We start from the raw sequence: 19,147 nt of genomic DNA, 5'->3' as shown, positions 1-19,147 counted from the left end.
GGGATGCGATGATTCAACACCTGTACGTGGTGCATCCTACGAACCTGTAATTTTTCTTACAGAGCCAAGATTGAATCAGGCTGAAGCTAGGCAAAGGTCGTGCTTTAAAAAGGAGCGGTACTGGGAGTGAAGGTATCGTGAATTTGGCCCGGAACAGAGGACTATCAGTCGAACGGAGATGAAAACTACCCGACAATCAACGAAACAACGACGGATTTCGAAGCGGAACCACCTTTACGAATCTGCAGTGGGATGCAGAGCCTGAGAATTGCTTTAAGGAGCATTTCAAAGCGGACTGCCTTTACGAATCTGTGTGGGAGCAGAGCCTGAGAAGGAAAGCGTTGTGCCGGTGATTGACAGGGCACCTCTGGGGCGCTAGCGTGCAGAATTTTCACGACTCAACAATGCGTACAATCTGCGGGTATACCGGATTGGAAGTTTACAGGTGTTTAAGGGGAGTAATCGAGAATGTATAAAGGTTGTGATAGAGTCTTATTGAGGCCAACGGAGGTATGGGTGGATTAGGGATGGAGGGACGCTTTTGGCACTTTGCTCTACGAATGTACAAGAGCGGTATCATGGCGGCAGAGGAACTCTCGAACGAGGGGGATGCTTTTAGCAAGTTTCACTCTTCTGCGAAGCATTCGGCAGACATCACGGCAGCGGATGAGCTCTGGCAGAAGCCACCTTATGAGACACGTATCCGATACGTTCTCAACCCTCCGCATTATCGATTACAAACTATACATTGGGGGAATGGACTTTGCAGGCTGTGCTTTGGTTAGTGAGCTGGAAACGTTGTATTTTTAGTTGCCTGGCTAGGGGTTAAGACACAGCAAAGCTTGCAAGATACGGTCGGCCTTGTTGTGCAGGAGAGATCCGGCAAGGTAACGCGAAACGGTGCACAAGCCGCGGGGCGTAGCGTATAATGGCAGCGACAGTGACACTGTCTATACGGCTCGAGAGGACGGATGCGCGTATCGGTCTACAATAGAGTACAAGGCAGCTGCCTCCCTGGAAGAGGATACCGAAGAACAATCGAAAGTCCTAGACTTAATCGAAATATTTCGTGAATATCTTGAAAAAGGAAAACTTACAAAAGCCTCAAATATCATCACATCACAAATCTCCCATCTAGAAAATGCTACCAAACGGATCGAAAAGCAAGCCAACCACCTTTCAAACCTCCCCAATCATACAATCCCCCCTACAATAAACACCCCTGGAACCAAAGCCAACTATGCCACTATCACCAAAACCTCAGGAGAATGGAACCTAGTTACAAAGGGAAAACCCACAAAACAGAAAACTACAGAACAAAAGGAAGAAGCCCCAAGCAAGCGACTAATCCTCATCAAACCCCTTATTTATCAGCTACACTCTTTTACACCATTAAATACAAGGAACAAAGTCAACGAAGCCTTCAAGAAAGCAGGAATCAATGGACCAATCATCTCAGCTATCACTACTACAAGGAGCGGCAATTTTATACTAACCACTAACAGCCCTTTCAATGCACAATTCCTGATGGAAAAGAAGGAAATCTGGGACAAGATCCTTGATGCCGAAAGAATACAAATCGATAAACCCTGGCATAAAGTCATCATTCACAAAATCCCAATTCAGGAATTCTCAGGTCTGAAAGGTATGGACCTAATCAAAGAGGAAGTCAATACCTTCAACCCAGGGCTCAGTATTATGGGTACTCCTTACTGGCTTACTAATGCCTCCAAGAGAGCCAAACAACAAGACGGAGCAATAGTCATTGCATTTGCTACACAAAAAGAAGCAGATATAGCTATTCAGAAAAGGCTATATATTGCAGGCATTAGTGTTAGAGTAGAAAGATTCTATCCATCTACTCCTTCATCCCAATGCAACAGATGCCAGGGATTCGGCCATAACGAATCATACTGCAAAAAACCTCCAGCTTGCGGACTTTGCAGTAATAATCATGCTACAGCCGGTCATTTCTGTATAATCTGCCAAGCAAAAGGCAAACCATGTCAACATCTAAGTGTCAAATGTGTTAATTGCAAAGGAGAACACAAAGCTAACTCGAAAGTATGTGAAGTATATCTATCAACCATCAAGAAATCCAACTAATGTTGTACAACAATACTCGCATTCTTCAAATCAATCTAAATAAGAGCCCTCAAGCAACCGAAAGTGCTCTCCAACTTGCTTTAAAACTCAAAATTGATCTCATAGTCATCCAAGAACCCTGGATCCTCACGAATCCTGAAAAAGACTTCTCCTCAACCAGATCTATCGCCCACTCTAGCTTCTCTCAACTCCTCCCAAATAATCCTTCGAACCTGCGTCCCCGAACTATGATCTACATTTCAAAAGGATTCAAACCGCTAGTAGCCCTAGCTCCCAACTCCCTTAATGATCCAGATATTCAAATCATTGATATCACTCAAGGAAAACATACAATACAACTCATCAATATCTACAATGAAGCGGACCAAGCCAAAGAAAAAGGCCACACCATCGAAAGATGCCTTTACAATACCCCTCTTACTCATCACACCATCCTCGTAGGAGATTTCAACTCCCATCACCTTTGGTGGGACCCCTTCTCTAACAAAAGCTCAAATGCCGACCTACTCACCGAATGGTTTGAGGATCACAATCTCATTCTATTTAATGAACCAGGCACGAGCACCTTTTATCGAACAAATATGATAAATCCAAGTGTCTTAGACCTTACTTTAGCCACAGATTCCGTATCTCCCTATATCACTGATTGGCAAGTCCTCCCTGATCTTGGATCAGACCACTTAAGCATTCTCTTTGAAGTAAAGGGCACTTTATCCCGTACAACGAATATAGCTCATCCAGCAAGATTCAACACAAAACTTGCGGATTGGGAAAAATTCGCGAATACCCTCAAATCGAAAATATCGATATCAACCACCTTAAATTCGAGTGATTATCTTAATATCGCTACCTCAGAATCCAACTCTCTTGATTCCCTTCTCGACAAGAGCCAATACATACAAGTATTGGATGAAGCTGCAAAAGAATTCACCCGAATAATCACATTAATAGAGTGATGAGCGGCTGAAACCAGTATACCGAGAATCAAGTCCACAAAAAGAGCTAAACCCTGGTGGTCCCCAGAGTTGAAAGCCCTTCTAAAACGACTCTCTAATGCATTTGAGAACGCCAAACTTTACCCGGAAGACGATATGTTCAAGAAAATCTATCAGTCAGCCAGGAATCATTACTTCCAAGCTATTAAAACAGCAAAGAAAAACCACTGGAATGAGTTCCTTGAAAAAGAGGATACCCAATCCATATTCAAGGCAATGTCATACACAAAAGATATACAAACCGAACGAATCCCGAATATCGATCCATCCCTCTAAACTAGAAAATTCTTTCGAGGGAAAATGCTCTGCATTTAGATCGACCCTATTTCCTCCTCCTCCATGCACCCCACCGCCCAATTGGGAAAGCTATAAACAATCTAAGAAATGGGAATGGCCTGATCTTACAGAGAGCGAACTCCTAAATGCGTGCTCTGCAAAAATCAAAGGAAAGACCCCTGGCCCCGATGGGATCACTCAAGATATCATTATTCAAGCGTACAAAGCAATACCAAAAGCATTCTTCACCCTCTTCAGTCATCTTATCAACCTTGGTTACCATCCTTCTTGCTGGAAACAAGCTACTGGAGCGATACTCAAGAAACCTTCAAAACCAGACTACTCGGCCCCAAAAGCTTATAGAGTTATCGCCCTACTAAATTGCCTTGGCAAGATAAGTGAAAGAATTCTGGCTCAAAGGCTTAGCTACTTAGCGGAGACTACACAATTACTTCATTACTCTCAAATGGGTGGAAGACAAAAGAAATCAGCCATCGATACAGCAATCTTACTCACTACCGAAATCGAAAGAAATTCAAGATCCAAGAAGAAAACCTCAACTCTCTTCCTGGATGTTAAAGGCGCCTTTGATCATGTATCTATGAACAAATTATTAGATATCTGCAAGAATCTAAACCTCCCAACCAGCCTAATCGCCTGGATCTCATCTTTTTTGAAGGAAAGGCTACTCAAACTCTCATTCGATGGCCAAATTGAAACCTTCAAACCGATCAATACCGGGATCCCCCAAGGCAGCCCTATTTCGCCAATCCTCTTCTTAATTTATATTCGAGATCTATTCTCAGCAAATTCAATCAAATATCTCTCATATATAGATGATATAGCTTTAACAACATTTTCAACATCCTGGAAAAAGAACATCATCTCCCTCGAAAGAGCAACTAAACAGATATATGCAATCACACAACAAATTTCGAAGGAAACTTTTTCTTCGAAATACGACCCTTTCGCGATCGATCTAGATCATAGCTATTAAACCAAATTGATTGCAACTGCCCCCAAGTGATTCTGACCAGTAGTTGTTGTGATACTGTCGTCGGCGCTCCAAACACGAAACTCGCACGAAAATTCGCGTAAAATTTTCACCTCAAACTATCAGAATAAGATCCTCAATATGAATAACTTCAACAATCCATCAATACTCAAGGATACAGCTATGATGGAGGCTTCTCCCGAAGCCTCCATCATACCAAACACGTATCCTACTGTTATTCTAGGTACCCCAATACCCTTAAGCCCTCCCCCGCCTTCTGAAAACCCTCAATTCGAAATCTCTAGCCCTAGTCTACCAACCAATCAGCCAACCAGTTCTGGAAGAAGAGTTGAAGACCTCAATCTACTTAGTGACCCCTTTATTACTCAAGATACAACCAATACTACCTATATATTCAATCAGAATAAGAAACATAGCCCTACAATGCCCCTTAGCAATCAGAATAAACAACCCAGAATAAAAAACAATCCAACTACACCTAAGGAAGCTATCTTAAAAGCAAGAGATCTTATAGTATTAGCGTCAACTCTTTCTCAATCATGTGATGAGCAATCGAAGCTATTAGATCTCCTAGAGATCTTTAGAGAATATACCGAAAAAGGAAAGCTCACCACCGCCTCCAATATCATCACCTCCCAAATCACTCATCTAGAATCCGCTACACGGAAAATCGAAACTCAAGCTAAAGCCCTAACCAAAGCTCCCTTGCCAATCAATACACCAACCACTAAATCGACATATGCAGCAATAACAAAAGAAGGAGAATGGAACCTAGTAGGCAAGGGAAAAACTATTAGATCTTCCCCAATAGATAAGAAGATCGAAATCACACAAAGACGCTTAATCCTGATCAAACCAGAGATCACGAACATTACCTCCTTTTCACCTATATCAATTCGAAACCAAATAAACGAAGCATTCCAGAAAACTGGAATTAAAGGCCCGGTTATAGCAGGAGTAACTCTATCGCTGAATAGAAATATAATAATTACTACAAATGCACCTTTCACATCACAACTTCTATTAGAAAAAAAGGCAATCTGGAGTAATCTCATCAAATTCGAAAGAATTCAAAAGGATCAAGAATGGCATAAGGTCATTATTCATAAAATCCCTATAAAAGAATTTTCTGGAACAAGAGGAATGGACCTCATTCTTGAGGAAATCAAAACCTTCAATCCAGAATTCAAGCCCATAGGAACCCCTTTTTGGCTTACACCATCATCAAAAAGAGCTCATCAACGGGAAGGAGCAATAGTGATTGCTTTTGCAACAAAATCAGAAGCAGAGCTAGCCATTCGGAAACGACTATATATCGCTGGCACTAGTACAAGAGTAGAAAAGTTCTACGAATCCAAACCAACTACACAATGCCAAAAATGCCAAGGATTCGGACATCAGGATACACATTGCAGAAGGGATCCCTCTTGTGGACTATGTGGAGGCAAACATATCACATCAGTACATCTATGTGTAGTCTGCAATATCAGAGGAAAGTTCTGCCAACATCTCGCTGCTAAATGCTCGAAGTGCCAAGGAAAGCATACAGCAAATTCAAGAACCTGCGAAATCTATCAAGCAATCCAACAAAAAGCAAATAACACCAACTTATGAGTTACACTAATATTCGAATTCTTCAAATAAATCTTAATAAGAGCTCACAAGCTACAGAGAACGTTCTACAGCTTGCAATAGAACTCAATATCGATCTTATTATGATTCAAGAACCTTGGATTATCAAAAATGGAATCGATTACTCAAATTCAAGATCTATTATACACTCACAGACAATCATATACAATTCCAGCAAACACCCTTTTCACAACGTAACTCTGGAGGAGCACATAGCCCCTCCACCAATTATGAAATCGCTCGCAGAGACGGGTTCCGCAGCCGCAGCAGTTAACGATATCTTCGAGAAGGTCGCCAGAGAAGAAAGGGAGAAGAGGGTGGTATTCGATGCTTTCGCTGCTTTTGCAGACGGATTAGTGAAGCAACTTAAGGGTGGGGAGCGCAAACGCGCGCTCGACTTGAAGGACATCATCGTAGACGCACTGCTGGGTCGCACCGGACACTCTCCGCCACCAACCGTTTCTTTCTCAGACTCAAGCAGGGCACACAGCTCTGCTTCTACATATGCCGGCGCGTTGAAAACGCGCACAAATACAGGTGCAGCTGGCCCCATAAAAGCTCCAACCACCGCGACAAGCTCCACACCTGTGAGTGGTCCGAGCGTCGACAAAAAGGAGGCCCGAAAAATCAAGGCGGAGAAGGACAGAATAGAGAGGACAATCCTCATTGCAGCGAACGGAGACGCTTTGTTGCAAGAGCCTAGCCCCTTTCTGCTTCGGCTCAAGATCACAAGGGCAGTCCCAGAACTCACCTTGGAGGAGATCCCGTACCTTCAGAGGAACAACACAGGCTGGTCGCTGAGGTGTAACACCCCAGCAACCCGTGAGAAGGTGATGGAGAAGCAGAACGCGGAGAGGCTGAGAACCGCTCTAGGAGCCACCGAGGTGCGCCGACTAGAGAAATGGTACTTGTATGCAGTGCCACAAGTCCCGCACGACTTCTACCGCGTTGGAGGCGCTCCCGCCCCCATTCCCGACGAACTCGTCAGGGAGGAAATCAAGTCCCAAACGGGCAAACATCCGGTAGTCTGCCGTCTTTCTCGAAACGGAGTACACCCGACGACACAAAGAGGGACCTGGATCGTAGGCTTCACCGCCTCGGTAAAGAGCTTTCAACTCTTTAACAGCAGCTCTTTCTCGGTGCTGCTAGACAAACCACGCAGCATTCAGCTGCACTCTACAGGCTGCCAAGGCTACTGCAACCCCTTCACTTGTAAGAAGACAGCCCGTTGTTCCAGATGTGGCAAGCAAAATGCAGAACATGCAGAGGGTGCTTCTCACGAACGCTGTACAAGAGATGCTCAATGTGCTAACTGTCACGGCCCGTTCGTTGCCGGACACAAAAATTGCCCCGCAGCCCCCAAAGTGCACGCCAAAAAGATCATCACTCAGACAGCCAAGTCCCTGGTTGCCATCCGCGCGGAGGGTAGGAAGGCGTACAACATGCTCAAGAGTGTCAAGGAGGCGGAGGTGACTAGGCCAACCCCAGTCTTACCAACCTCCTCCACGATTAGGGCCCCAGGAGCCCAAGTCACAGAGCACGAGAATGCTCGCCCAGCCAAGCGTCCTCGGGAACCGACTACACCGATCTCAGTGCAAACGGCGACAAGCACGAGAATTACGAGGAGTCGACCTGCGCCCAACCTTAATGAAGTGGCCTTAGCCAACAGAGTATTTGGAGAGACACTCACCTCTCCAATCGCTCCTACAGACAACATGGACACTACCCCCGTATGAACGAGTCGCCTTCAAGGGACTCGAACAAGGGTAGTGGGCTTACTATCGCTTGGGCTAACGTGGGCAAAGGCCACTCAAACCATATAACCTTGCTGCAAATAGCTTATGAGGCAAAAATCGATGTTGTCTGTGTCCAGGAACCAAGGAAATACTGGAACTCGACCACGCAAAACCACAACGCGTATGACAGGCACCAGCCAATCGACAGGTGGGACCTTCGTGGAGATCTCGAGGATGATGGACGAGGCCCTAGGGTCATGACGTACACCCGCAAAGGCGCAGGCTTGAAAGTATTGCAGATGCGCTCACTAGAGAACAGGGATCTACTCTGGATTCAAGTGAACGGGTATTTCATTCTGAACGCGTATCGAGCCCCACTGATGACTGACACGATGGATTATATAACGCATCTCGCCCCCAACGCTAAAACCATCATCGGTGGAGACTTCAATGCTAAACACCCTCTATGGGAACCTGGTGTAGGTGCTGCAAACCAAGGATCACAGCTTGCGCACTGGGCGGAGGCACAAGGGATGGAATACCTGGGTACACCAGGGCTAGCAACGCATGCGCGGGGCCATGTACTAGATCTCACGTTTTCAAATGTCCCTTTTGCTTTTACCGAAGTACGCGACGAGCTGCACTGTAGCTCCGACCACGTAACCCAAGTTACCACTCTAGTGAACCGAGGGGCGCGAGATCTGGTGCAGCACCATTACCGAGTGCGGGACTCAGATTTATGCCAACTTAACGGGCTAATGGCAAATAGGCTTGCTCATATGAAAGGATTGGATATAAAAACCAAAGAGCAAATCGATCAATGTGTCTATGAGCTCACTGACGCGTTGGAAGACTCCATTCGGATAGCTGGCAGACTTGACCGCAAGACAGGCAGAGCATCACCTTGGTGGACAGAGAAGTGCGCAGAGGCTCACCGCGAGCACGTACAAGCAAGGAACAGCTTGGAACCGGACCGAAGGATGAGAGCTGCGCACACATTGCGTAACACAGTCCGTAAGGCAAAGAAGGACTACTGGGCAATGCGCTTGGATGGAGTAAAGGACGACAAGGAACTGTACCAGGTCATTGGGTGGCATAAGCTCACCCCGGAGAATACTATGAAGGCTCCTCCGTTGATTATCGATGGACGAGAATACGTTGATACCAAAGAGAAGGCTAGTGCGCTGTTCACTGCGGTGCTCGATCGATTCAAAGCCGATGACGATTTGCCTGACGACCCCTTGGAAGGCAGCACGCAACGGGGCCCACTTCCGTGGAAGAGAAGGATTACCAAAGAGGAGGTCGAGAAACATGTGATTGATGTTTCAAGCACGTCGCCGGGGGTAGACCGGGCTACGGTCCGACTGCTCAAAGCATGCTGGGATAGTGTCAAAGCACCAATCCACGAGATATATGACTCCTGCTTAGCACTAAGTTACTATCCGGATGCTTGGAAACTTGCTGAGGTGGTCATGCTGCCCAAAGTCGGGAAGAAGGACAAGACATCTCCGCGATCATGGAGGCCCATAGCTCTGATCTCTTGCATAGCCAAGGGGCTCGAGAGATACATAGGCAGTCAAATCTCATGGACCGCGCTACGGCACAACGTGGTCAGCTCACAGCACTGCGGAGCGCTTCCCAAGAGGTCAGGCATAGATCTACTGGCCGCTTTTACACATGAGGCAGAGCTTGCACTTGACGCAGGGAAAATAGTGTCACTAGTGACTATGGACGTACAAGGTGCTTTTGATGCTCTGCTCAAGAGACGGCTGCTCAAACGGATGCTGAAACAAGGATGGCCCACCTCACTTCTCAGGATGATAGACTCGTTTCTCACAGGAAGACGAGTCAGGATCAGGCTGGAAGGGGTCATAACGAAGGAGTATCCGGTAGCCTGTGGAACTCCTCAGGGCTCTCCACTATCCCCAATTTTGTACATGCTGTACCTGGCTGAGCTTCTCAACCGAGATAAAGACACACAGTTCGGGTATGCAGATGATATCAGTATTTTTCACTGCTCAAAGGACTTTTCTACCAATGCGAAGGTCCTACAACGACGCGTCCGGAAAATCATCAAGTGGGGTGAAGATAACAAAATCTCATTCGCGCCCGAAAAGTTTGAGCTACTCCACATAACTCGGAGGCACACAACCGACAACCCGCCGTTGGTAGTCAACCGGGATTTGGTAATCACCCCTGTCCCAATTGCAACCACTGCAAAAACGACACCAACAATGCGATGGCTAGGGGTGTACTTTGACAGACGATTGTCCTTCTTACAACATGTCAAAGAGCGAACGACCAAAGCTATGAAGGTGTCTGCTCACATCAGGTCGATTGCAAGAACGGTTCATGGGCCGCCAGCGTCATATCTAAGGAAAGCGGTGATCGCTTGCGTGCTTCCGGTAGCGCTCTATGGAACCGAGGTTTGGTATGCAGGCATGACCAAGCCCGGTTTAGGTCAACACGGGCCTGATCGCTCCATGGACATGAAAGCACATTTGAAGCTGATAGACAAGGTCATCAACACTGCCGCACGAGGCACGATACCAGTATACAAGACCACGCCGATAGTCGCGTTGATCAAGGAAGCAGGTCTCCCCTCAGGGTGGGTGGCGTTGGAGAAGGCCAAGCTCAGGTTCGCCCTCCGGCTCCAGACAGTCGACTTTAGAAACCCTTTGGTAAGGCGGCTTGAACCCATCATCAGGAGAGCGGGGAAGAGGGCAGGCACTCCGAAAAGCCCTACAACTAGACTACAGCGACTTGGACGCCTAATCCCTGAGACGGAGAGGCCCCAACTGCTCAGGCCACATTTCTCGCGTGAATGTCGGACCAACCCTACGAAAGGATTTTCCAAAGAGGAGGCCGCGCTGGCGTTCAAAGAATGGTGGCCGCAGTTACCGTCCGAGGATTACACGATCTTCTCGGACGGATCAGAACGATGGGTCGATAGCCAGCACCATGTTGGGTACGGCTACGCGATATACCATGGCAGGCAGAGAGTAGCAGCTGGGAAAGGTCAGATCCACGAGACCTCACATGTGTTCGACGCGGAAGCGATCGGAGCGTGGCGTGGGCTCGAGCACCTGCTCAACCTGACCACGGACCAGCCCTCTGGCAAGATATGGCTCTGCATCGATAGCACCTCCGTCATATGGTGTATGAGAGGTAATGCCCCGACCACGTCACAGTGGGCCTTCCACAAGTGCCACAGAGCGATGGCAAAACACGACATAGAAGCTAAATGGTCACCTGGACACATGGGGATCGAAGGCAACGAAGAGGCAGACCGCCTGGCGAATGATGGAGCAATGGGCATGATGGATCGAGGCCTAGCTAACACCCCTACGGTAAGTGGGGTGCGCTCATCCTACAGAGAACTCTGTACTCAGGCGGAGGACTGCTGGTGGGGGGAAGCTAGGACTACGCTATCTAGCACCTACTCAGCATGGCATCCTTCATACAGCACAAGAGAGCCCAGGGAATTGTCACTGCCAAGGGGCGTGCTGCATCGACTGTTAGCAATGCGAACGGGGCACGGCGACTTCGCAGACTACCACCGCCGGTTCAAGCACGGGGACAACCAGCTGAGATGCACCTGTGGGCAAGAGAAAGAACCCTTCCACTTTTTCAAATGCCCCATCAACAATGAGACACGTGGTCAGTGGCCAACTGCACCACGAAGCGCCATCACCACCACCTGGCAGACGATCATGTATATCCACAAGCTTCTACGTGCTCCAGACACGTTCGCAGAGCTCTTGCGGGTCTCAAAGTTCTATACCCAAGTATGCCCGCTGTACTGACCTTGTGCCACCCCTCAAAATCCCTCTCTCCCCCTCGCTCAAAAGCAGAGCACAACACGCCACAATCCACTTGACTTCTCCAACTGGGCTATCCGACAACTTAGCTCTTCCCCTCTCTCCATTCCACTAAAAACACACACTGGTGTGCAAACACTGACGCCTAGCTAACCAAATGGCGCCCCCCCTCACTCCCCACCCTCTAGCTACAGAATGGGAATATATAAAGATAGGCCTTGCGAGCCCTTCCACACGCACTTATAAAATAACAGTCACACACATTCGCCACAACTGAGTGGACAGGGTGTTCACGCAAAGGGACGAACAGTCCCCTTCTCAGATGCTAAATTGTTAATTAAGGAGGTCAACAGCTGTCTGTAGTTAATCCCCTTAGCTTAGCACGTCTAAATACCCCTCGGGAGGTCAGAGTAGACGTTAATCACAATAATAATAATAATAATTTAATTAAAATAATAAGGATCCAAAAAAGTGAAAATTCATCAATTTTTGGTGTGATTTCGCTTAGTGTGCAATAAGTGATGATCGGAACTCTTACTTCGGCACTATATTCAATCTTCGGATATCTGTTATATAAAAATACACAGCAGTCTTCAACTTGCTAGTCTATAAAGTAATACAACTCCATCAAATCACTGCTTCCTTAACCAACAAACGCAATTTATTTCGAACAGTTCTTCCCATCCTCTTCATCCTTTTGTCATATACAGCAACAGAGACAGCATTCACAACAGCACACACCACCAACAATTGCAGCACTATTCCATGAAAGATTAGTATAAAATACTATTTTATTTGCAAGCAGACGAAAATCGGCTGAATTGGGGAGAACTTACTCTCTTTCTGTACGAAAATGGTGATGGTGATGGTGATGTCCACCCCCTCTTAGATTTACTGGGGATTCGGATACTGATGATACAGTCATTTCGTTGACTAGTTTCTAAGAAAAGATATTAGTGAAAGCAGGTGCTTGAAGTTAGGGAAGAAGACAAACCGGTTGTTCGGTATGAATAGGAGAAGGAATTTGTGGGAGATTCATGGAAGACGGCGTATGAGGGCGCAGCGGCTGTTGCGAATCTATTGATGAAGACATAGTGGACATGAGAGTATTGAAGCTTTATTTCAAGTTCTCAAGTCTAGTTTCAGGTCCAGGAGATAGACGATGATAGTGTTTGGGCAACCAAAAGATAAGCTTTCACAATAAGAAATCCAACAATTCAAGCCAAGATGAACAAGAACATCAAAAAGCTTATTTGAAAGATTTATAAGTAGAGACATATGATAAGCGCTGGGCTGTCGGCAGTGTTTGCAACTTTCGGACTACCGGCCTAAGAGTCGGTCAAGCCAACAACATTCTGAAGGCCATTCCGAATGTTGGCTATCCTCGATCGAACAGACTTCTGCTTGTACAAAGCAATGATAATATGAAAATCATCCATTGTCTTTTTAAGAACGACTACTCTACCCGGCTGAATTCCACAGAAACGTCGAATGGCAATCCAAAAATTGAAAAGTCGCTATCCGCACGTAGACGGCCTAAGTGGCCTCTTGGCGGTTTACTATGGCGGTGCAAAAAAGCTTAGAATTGCCGCCCGGTGGTGTATTGAGGTCAATCAATGAAAAGCGCTGGAATTCATCATTTGGACGGGTTCGACAAGACCTAGAGGATTTATAGCAGTTCCTGCGTCCAAACCACTAAAAGTTTGGCTTGAATGAATGTTTATTAAATGAAGCCTGAGTAAAGTTGAAAGTAAATACAGATTGGTGAACAACTAATAATCCTGATCTTCCATCTCCTCATCGTCCGCCATCCTCTCAATCTGATAAGTTCGACAGTCGAGACAAGCAAACTCTTTATTATAATAATCATTTTCCATTTTCTTTATGGTGGGTCCATAGGAAGATGATCCTCCTCGTCTCCAAGATCGTATCTCTTTTGCGGGCTGCTTGACACTCTCAACCTTCCCAATTTTTTCTGTGATTCCCTCGACCAACTCCCAAACTCTCGCTCTGCTCCCCACTTCCAATATCCCCTTTTGTAGATTTTCGCTCAATCATATATTGCTTTCCAATCGAGCCTTTGTGATTTCAGCGCAACAAAATCTTCAACAAATTGTTTGTGCTCATCGTCCCAATTTCCTTCTTCTAATTTCGAAAGATCAAACTGAATAACGTACGTCTTTCAGGCTTGTTCCAATTTCATCGTTGAAGTTAATCGACTTCCCAAAATTATGGAAGTCTCTTTGAGAATCAGATGTCGAAAGACCTGTTGAGATAGTTGGCCGAAATCCACGAGATACATAACGGAGGCCCACGCTGTCTTTGGCTTGGAGATTGAATAAAATCATGTTCCTGAGTTCGAGTGGAAGTTTTGAGAACGGATCCGTGGGGTTTAAATATACTGACTTTGGCAGTGTCCTGCATGGTTTTCTCATGTAGACAACTTGGTCATTTCGACGATCGCGCGGTGCGTAATGGTAACTCTCCAAGGCCATGCGATAGAAACCTACGACATCATGAGGGTTTGCCGCCATGTACTACCAATTCAGAAGTTAATCCATGACCAAGACATTCTAGAGAAATCGAACGATGGGAGACCCCAATTCTGTGCCAAGAAAATGGGGCCGGAATCGTTGTCTACATTCGTCTGCAATAGGTTCTTACTTGATAGTTTGGAAACGGCAAGAGCCACATACTGACCTCTAAAGAGTCATAAGCTAGTATTGACGAACGAGCTTTGTCACTAGTGCTTACATACCAAAGGGCCATAAATCCTTGAAAATTGACCCTTCCCGTCGAAGCTTGGATACACGTTCGAAGACTTTCCAGCAAGCATCGTTAAAGTACACCGAAGAATTCCTCCCCATCACCTATGATCTGGTAGTTCAGAGAGAAGAAAGATCCTGCGCCGTAAGGATCTCTTGGAAGATTTCCTGGCTCGTAGTGATCCTGCATTGTGGTTGTCTGATCTGTAATGAAAAATCACTGCATTTTCCGTAATCGGCCCGCATCTTTCTCTTCTGGACCACTCTTGGGCTTTTTCATGATGCAACGAGATGGATTGTACCTACCTTCATTTCTTCCCCCGAAATACGTGGCCGTTGTACCCTCCATTAAAGACACAACCTAAACCAGCGATATGCACACTATTCCTCCCGTCCACAGTGATATCCTCGCATCCACGTCATTCATCCGCTTCCAAGTAGGAGGATGTGTCTTCAGAGTATCCAGAGTCATACAATCTATTTGAATAGCCCCAACTAGCTTCTGCAGCTTCATATCTTGACAGGCATCGTGCTAAATCGAACGATACGCCACAAATTTAGCAGCAGTTTTCAAAATAACCCACGATGGACTTTTTAATGCGGATAGCAATTAGTATTGTATCTCAATATGAATTGATGTACAGGATTTTGATGTTCTCAGACGAATTAGCTTCTCATATTAGTCGTCGTCATTGCATGACAGACGTGCGTGGCCTCAACAGATAACTTTTTATCTTCATGTTTAGAGTTCTCAGCGTCGACGCTGAGACGTCATACCAAAGCAACCATGGATATCCACAATCCTGAAAGTGAGTACTGCCGAGCAGGCTCCAAATACCTTACTGCCCCCTATATTAAGGTCCGTCAATTGCTATGGGAGCCTAGGCTACTGCCCTGTTCCAGCCTTTGGAGAGCTTGATAGGCTGGCTTTAAATTAAACATATTTGCACAACTTTAACCTGCAGCACAACTGTTTGGATATCGAGGGGTTATATGCCTAAGTAATAGATAAGTTACAATAGCTATACGAAGAAAGGCACAAGTGTTTAGATGTCGGATAGGTCCGAGCGCCCCCGAAGTCTATGCCGGATATCTGCCGATCGACCCCTCCGAACATCCAAACCTCTAAACTATCTTCCACAGTATCTGAAGCAAACGAACTCATTCGCACTTCCTGTGAAACATCCTCCTTAAACCTCAGATTAGCCTCACAGAACCAAAGAATCATGGCCCTCGAACACGGAAACCCCGCCGACCTCCTCCCTATCCACTGGAAATCGCAAATCACAACCTGGTTTGCAGAAGATACTCCTTCCTTCGATTATGGCGGATTCGTCGTTGGAGATGACGAACGAACTGCGACTTTATACGGAAAATCGCGAGGCATATTGGCAGGCGTACCATTCTTCGACGAGGTATTTGCACAAGCTGGATGTTCGGTGGAATGGCATATGAAGGAGGGAACGTTGGTTGATCCTGGCGCATCCGGAAAAGTGGCCGTGGCTACAGTTACAGGGCCAGTACGGAAATTATTATTGGGGGAGAGAGTTGCGCTTAATACATTGAGTCGCTGTTCAGGGATTGCGACGAAATCAAAGGATATGGAGATTTTGGTTAGGAAGGCGGGGTATAAAGGGATTCTTGCTGGAACGAGGAAAACTACACCGGGGTTCCGGATGGTGGAGAAATATGGAATGATTGTTGGGGGTGTTGATGGACATAGACATGATCTGTCTAGCATGACTATGTTGAAGGATAATCACATTTGGGCTAGGGGAAGTATTACCGATGCCGTTAAGGCTGCGAAGGCCGTCGGTGGGTTCTCACTAAAGATTGAGGTAGAGGTTGATAGTGAAGAAGGTGCTGATGAGGCTATTGCCGCTGGGGCTGATATAATTATGTTGGATAACTTTTCAGGAGATGGGTTGAAAGTAGCTGCGAAAAGTTTACGGCAAAGGTGGGCTGGGAAGAGAGAGTTCTTATTGGAGTGTAGTGGCGGACTTACTTCTGAGAACGTGGAGACTTATATCAATAACGGTAAGCTTGGTTCAATCCCTCTTAGTAGATCGTTCCTAATTTTCACATTTAGACATCGATATAATATCCACGAGTTCGATACATCAAGGTGTACCTCACATCGATTTCTCTCTGAAAATCGATCATTAATGAATATATAAAGATGAAATAATATACATTACTCCGCATAGTACATGTCACCACATCTTCTCTTTCATGAGCTTTAATTGCGATCAAATAGTAGGTCTATATCCCGGCTACATAAGCACAAAGACTGAGATTTTCCCTTTCATGTGATAGAGTACTCAGATTGAAACCTGCCTCGATGCTCCATCACGAGCTGTCCAGTTGCTCACAGTCAAGAAAGGAATCAGCTCCCCCGTCAAGTATATGAACCTCGCTATTTTCTCTTCGGGCGCCTCCCATCTTGTTTCAGAATAGTCTCTCATTCCATCCTATCCCAAAAACAGACCATTTTTTCTACGAAAGTTGAAGTGATACCAAGCTTGACCTTATGATACTCGATATGCACTAGATTTCACGTCATTAGTTTTCCCAGCATTCCATAATAATAAGGACTGTGCGCTCACTCATAAACAACTTCTGCTCCCTTCCTCATCCCACTACCAACCCACATCCCACAATTGACCTTTCCACTATATCTCTCATCTCCTGTCTCCATTTCAATAAATATCCTAAACTTATAAGTGTTTGGATCAACTTGATCGGCCAACGCAGGGTCTGCTAGCTGAGCTAATATTTCAGAGGGTCCAGTTCTCCATCCGTGAGTTTTTATCACAATATAAGCTGGTGGATCATCATGAGTCTGTAGTAAGTAATTTGTTTCTAGACGAGCTGATCCATCGGGTATTATTAATTGGCTATCTTGGCCTCCGGGCTGTGACATATTAGTGATGAAGACGGAGACGGAGAAGGAAGTTCAATGTACTAAAACTATTCCTGATCCCCATGATCCAGACCACATACCACCTGTAAAAGATATCCAATTTCGATGTCCAAATGGTGTTGGTCCGACTGAGATCCGAGGATTTAGGGAAACAGACATACGAAAATCGAGATTTAGACTGGGGTGTGGGAGTGATAAATCTGGATGGGGATATGTAGATGCGACTTGGTTACCTCTGTGAGCGATTAGCACTCTAATTATTGACAAGAAATTTTTTCATTCAAAATTGAGATTTGAGCAGTTGAGTACTGGCTTTTCTAAAGCCAAAAATTTCCAATGAGAGATTTCCGTGGAATTGAATGAACAATGGGGATGATTTTATGGTAAATGACGCATTAAATAATATGAAACAAAATACAATAATCACTGAGATGTTCTCAGAAAACGCTGAATGACATACTTAGAACCATAATCTATATTCCACATAAACGGTTGATCATGCGCTAGAGACTTCCGCTCTTGAGTTGTTGAATCTTGTATTCCAGCAGATATTCGAGGGTTATCAATATCAATGCTACCCCCGAGGTTTCCCCCTGCGTCTTGAGGTCCATGTACAATCCAATCGTCTCGTGGTGTCGAAGGATTCATTGCGGGTTGAAGTTTCAAGTGATTTATTTCTTGTTGACGGACTTTTGTTTTTTAAAGGATGGGTGACAGTGGTGGAACACGGGATTGGAAATATATGAATGATGAATATGTTTGGCTGAGGTCCTCGGATTCTATATGATACACTAATTCGGGGAAGGGCGTGCTTGCTTGGGCTCAGATCAATACCTTCCTCGTACACATAGATTCATGAGAAGTCTAGAAAACTAGTGTCGTTATTTTGTCTCGCCTCGAAAACAGAAGTTGCACCTACAACACAACATTTTGGTCTAACCCAACACAATATTTCGAAGACCTGATGCAACTTGTTCTGCAGCATGTCCTTGGCACAACACAATGTCTGGTGGGGGCTGACATAAGCCGCATAGTTCGTGTGCCGTCCGAAAATGTCCGGCTGAAAATCTTTCCCCTCCATCCCAGCGCGGATATATACTTTAACAAAGAATCCCGAACATCAAACAAAGCAAACACAAGTCTGCCCGGTTGGCACAATTGGTTAGCGCGTGGGCCTTTTAAGCCGTTATATAGCATATGAAAGCCCAAGGTTGAGAGTTCGAGCCTCTCATCGGGCGTTTGTAATACTTTTTGGTCATTTTTTTCTGCCTTTTTTTTTAACCCTTCATTTGCCTTTCACGTGACTTCAACACGCCGCTGTGATTTCGGCTATTTTTAGTGCAGAATTAGTCCAATACCTTCTCCACACTTTTCTTTTATTCTTCGAAAGTTTCCTGGGAATCCCACTCGGAACTCCACTAACTGGAACTAATCCTCCGCTAATTATCAAATTTTTTGCAGGCCTTTCCTTTACATCTGTCAATTCAATATACTTCCACATAACAGGGCGCTTTCATCAATAATTAGAGAACGCGCCCGGCTAGCTCAATCGGTAGAGCGTGTGACTCTTATGATTCAATATCTATGAGTTCTTCTGAAATCACAAGGTTGGGGGTTCGACCCCCCCGTTGGGCTCAATCCCCTTCGATATATATCTTTTTTGATCCTCGTCTCAGTGCTATTTTTAGCATTTTTTGAAACTCAGAGAAGTAGAAGGAGTATCTCCAATGACAGCAACCTCAAACGATCTAGCAAGAAAAAATCTCGAGGCCCCTTTAACCTTTAACTTAAGTCCATTAATTGAGTACCATTTCTCACATCACGGTTCCTCGTGGGGATGCTTCCACATTCTATCAGCTTAAAACGCCCAGCTCAACC

General features: G+C 45.6%; 7 protein-coding genes and 2 non-coding genes across 9 annotated transcripts; 6 read left to right on the top strand and 3 right to left on the bottom strand.

The window, feature by feature from the left end:
• Positions 1 to 1,527: 1,527 nt before the first annotated feature.
• On the top strand, positions 1,528 to 2,337 carry SS1G_05547 (hypothetical protein; the record flags this gene model as incomplete). Its single annotated transcript, XM_001594067.1, has 2 exons — positions 1,528 to 2,064; positions 2,212 to 2,337. 2 exons carry the CDS (start codon positions 1,528 to 1,530, stop codon positions 2,335 to 2,337), a joined length of 663 nt encoding a protein of 220 aa, XP_001594117.1.
• A 2,478-nt stretch (positions 2,338 to 4,815) lies between these two features.
• On the top strand, positions 4,816 to 7,760 carry SS1G_05546 (hypothetical protein; the record flags this gene model as incomplete). The annotated part of the gene is made up of 2 exons (XM_001594066.1): positions 4,816 to 5,853; positions 6,078 to 7,760. 2 exons carry the CDS (start codon positions 4,816 to 4,818, stop codon positions 7,758 to 7,760), a joined length of 2,721 nt encoding a protein of 906 aa, XP_001594116.1.
• Positions 7,761 to 8,152: 392 nt separating this feature from the next.
• SS1G_05545 (hypothetical protein) lies at positions 8,153 to 10,766 on the top strand (the record flags this gene model as incomplete). The annotated part of the gene is made up of 2 exons (XM_001594065.1): positions 8,153 to 10,441; positions 10,698 to 10,766. 2 exons carry the CDS (start codon positions 8,153 to 8,155, stop codon positions 10,764 to 10,766), a joined length of 2,358 nt encoding a protein of 785 aa, XP_001594115.1.
• Positions 10,767 to 11,199: 433 nt separating this feature from the next.
• On the bottom strand, positions 11,200 to 12,674 carry SS1G_05544 (hypothetical protein; the record flags this gene model as incomplete). Its single annotated transcript, XM_001594064.1, has 6 exons — positions 11,200 to 11,266; positions 11,568 to 11,654; positions 12,165 to 12,187; positions 12,321 to 12,339; positions 12,418 to 12,521; positions 12,576 to 12,674. 6 exons carry the CDS (start codon positions 12,672 to 12,674, stop codon positions 11,200 to 11,202), a joined length of 399 nt encoding a protein of 132 aa, XP_001594114.1.
• A 679-nt stretch (positions 12,675 to 13,353) lies between these two features.
• On the bottom strand, positions 13,354 to 14,417 carry SS1G_05543 (predicted protein; the record flags this gene model as incomplete). Its single annotated transcript, XM_001594063.1, has 3 exons — positions 13,354 to 13,614; positions 13,759 to 14,118; positions 14,340 to 14,417. The coding sequence occupies 3 exons, from the start codon at positions 14,415 to 14,417 to the stop codon at positions 13,354 to 13,356; spliced, it is 699 nt and encodes a 232-aa protein (XP_001594113.1).
• A 1,155-nt stretch (positions 14,418 to 15,572) lies between these two features.
• On the top strand, positions 15,573 to 16,512 carry SS1G_05542 (hypothetical protein; the record flags this gene model as incomplete). The annotated part of the gene is made up of 2 exons (XM_001594062.1): positions 15,573 to 16,383; positions 16,436 to 16,512. 2 exons carry the CDS (start codon positions 15,573 to 15,575, stop codon positions 16,510 to 16,512), a joined length of 888 nt encoding a protein of 295 aa, XP_001594112.1.
• Positions 16,513 to 16,948: 436 nt separating this feature from the next.
• On the bottom strand, positions 16,949 to 17,269 carry SS1G_05541 (hypothetical protein; the record flags this gene model as incomplete). Its single annotated transcript, XM_001594061.1, has 1 exon — positions 16,949 to 17,269. The coding sequence occupies one exon, from the start codon at positions 17,267 to 17,269 to the stop codon at positions 16,949 to 16,951; it is 321 nt and encodes a 106-aa protein (XP_001594111.1).
• A 1,143-nt stretch (positions 17,270 to 18,412) lies between these two features.
• On the top strand, positions 18,413 to 18,507 carry SS1G_14696. Its single transcript has one exon. It is a non-coding gene; the product is annotated as a tRNA-Lys (tRNA).
• A 296-nt stretch (positions 18,508 to 18,803) lies between these two features.
• Positions 18,804 to 18,904, top strand: SS1G_14694. The gene has a single exon. It is a non-coding gene; the product is annotated as a tRNA-Lys (tRNA).
• The last annotated feature ends 243 nt before the right edge of the window (positions 18,905 to 19,147 follow it).

The sequence above is a fragment of the Sclerotinia sclerotiorum genome, genomic scaffold (genome assembly GCF_000146945.2).
Source record: "Sclerotinia sclerotiorum 1980 UF-70 scaffold_6 genomic scaffold, whole genome shotgun sequence".
NCBI classification, from domain to species: domain Eukaryota; kingdom Fungi; phylum Ascomycota; class Leotiomycetes; order Helotiales; family Sclerotiniaceae; genus Sclerotinia; species Sclerotinia sclerotiorum.
The sequence above is the reverse complement of the archived record's forward strand: the minus strand, read 5'-3'. Positions and strand labels throughout refer to the sequence as shown.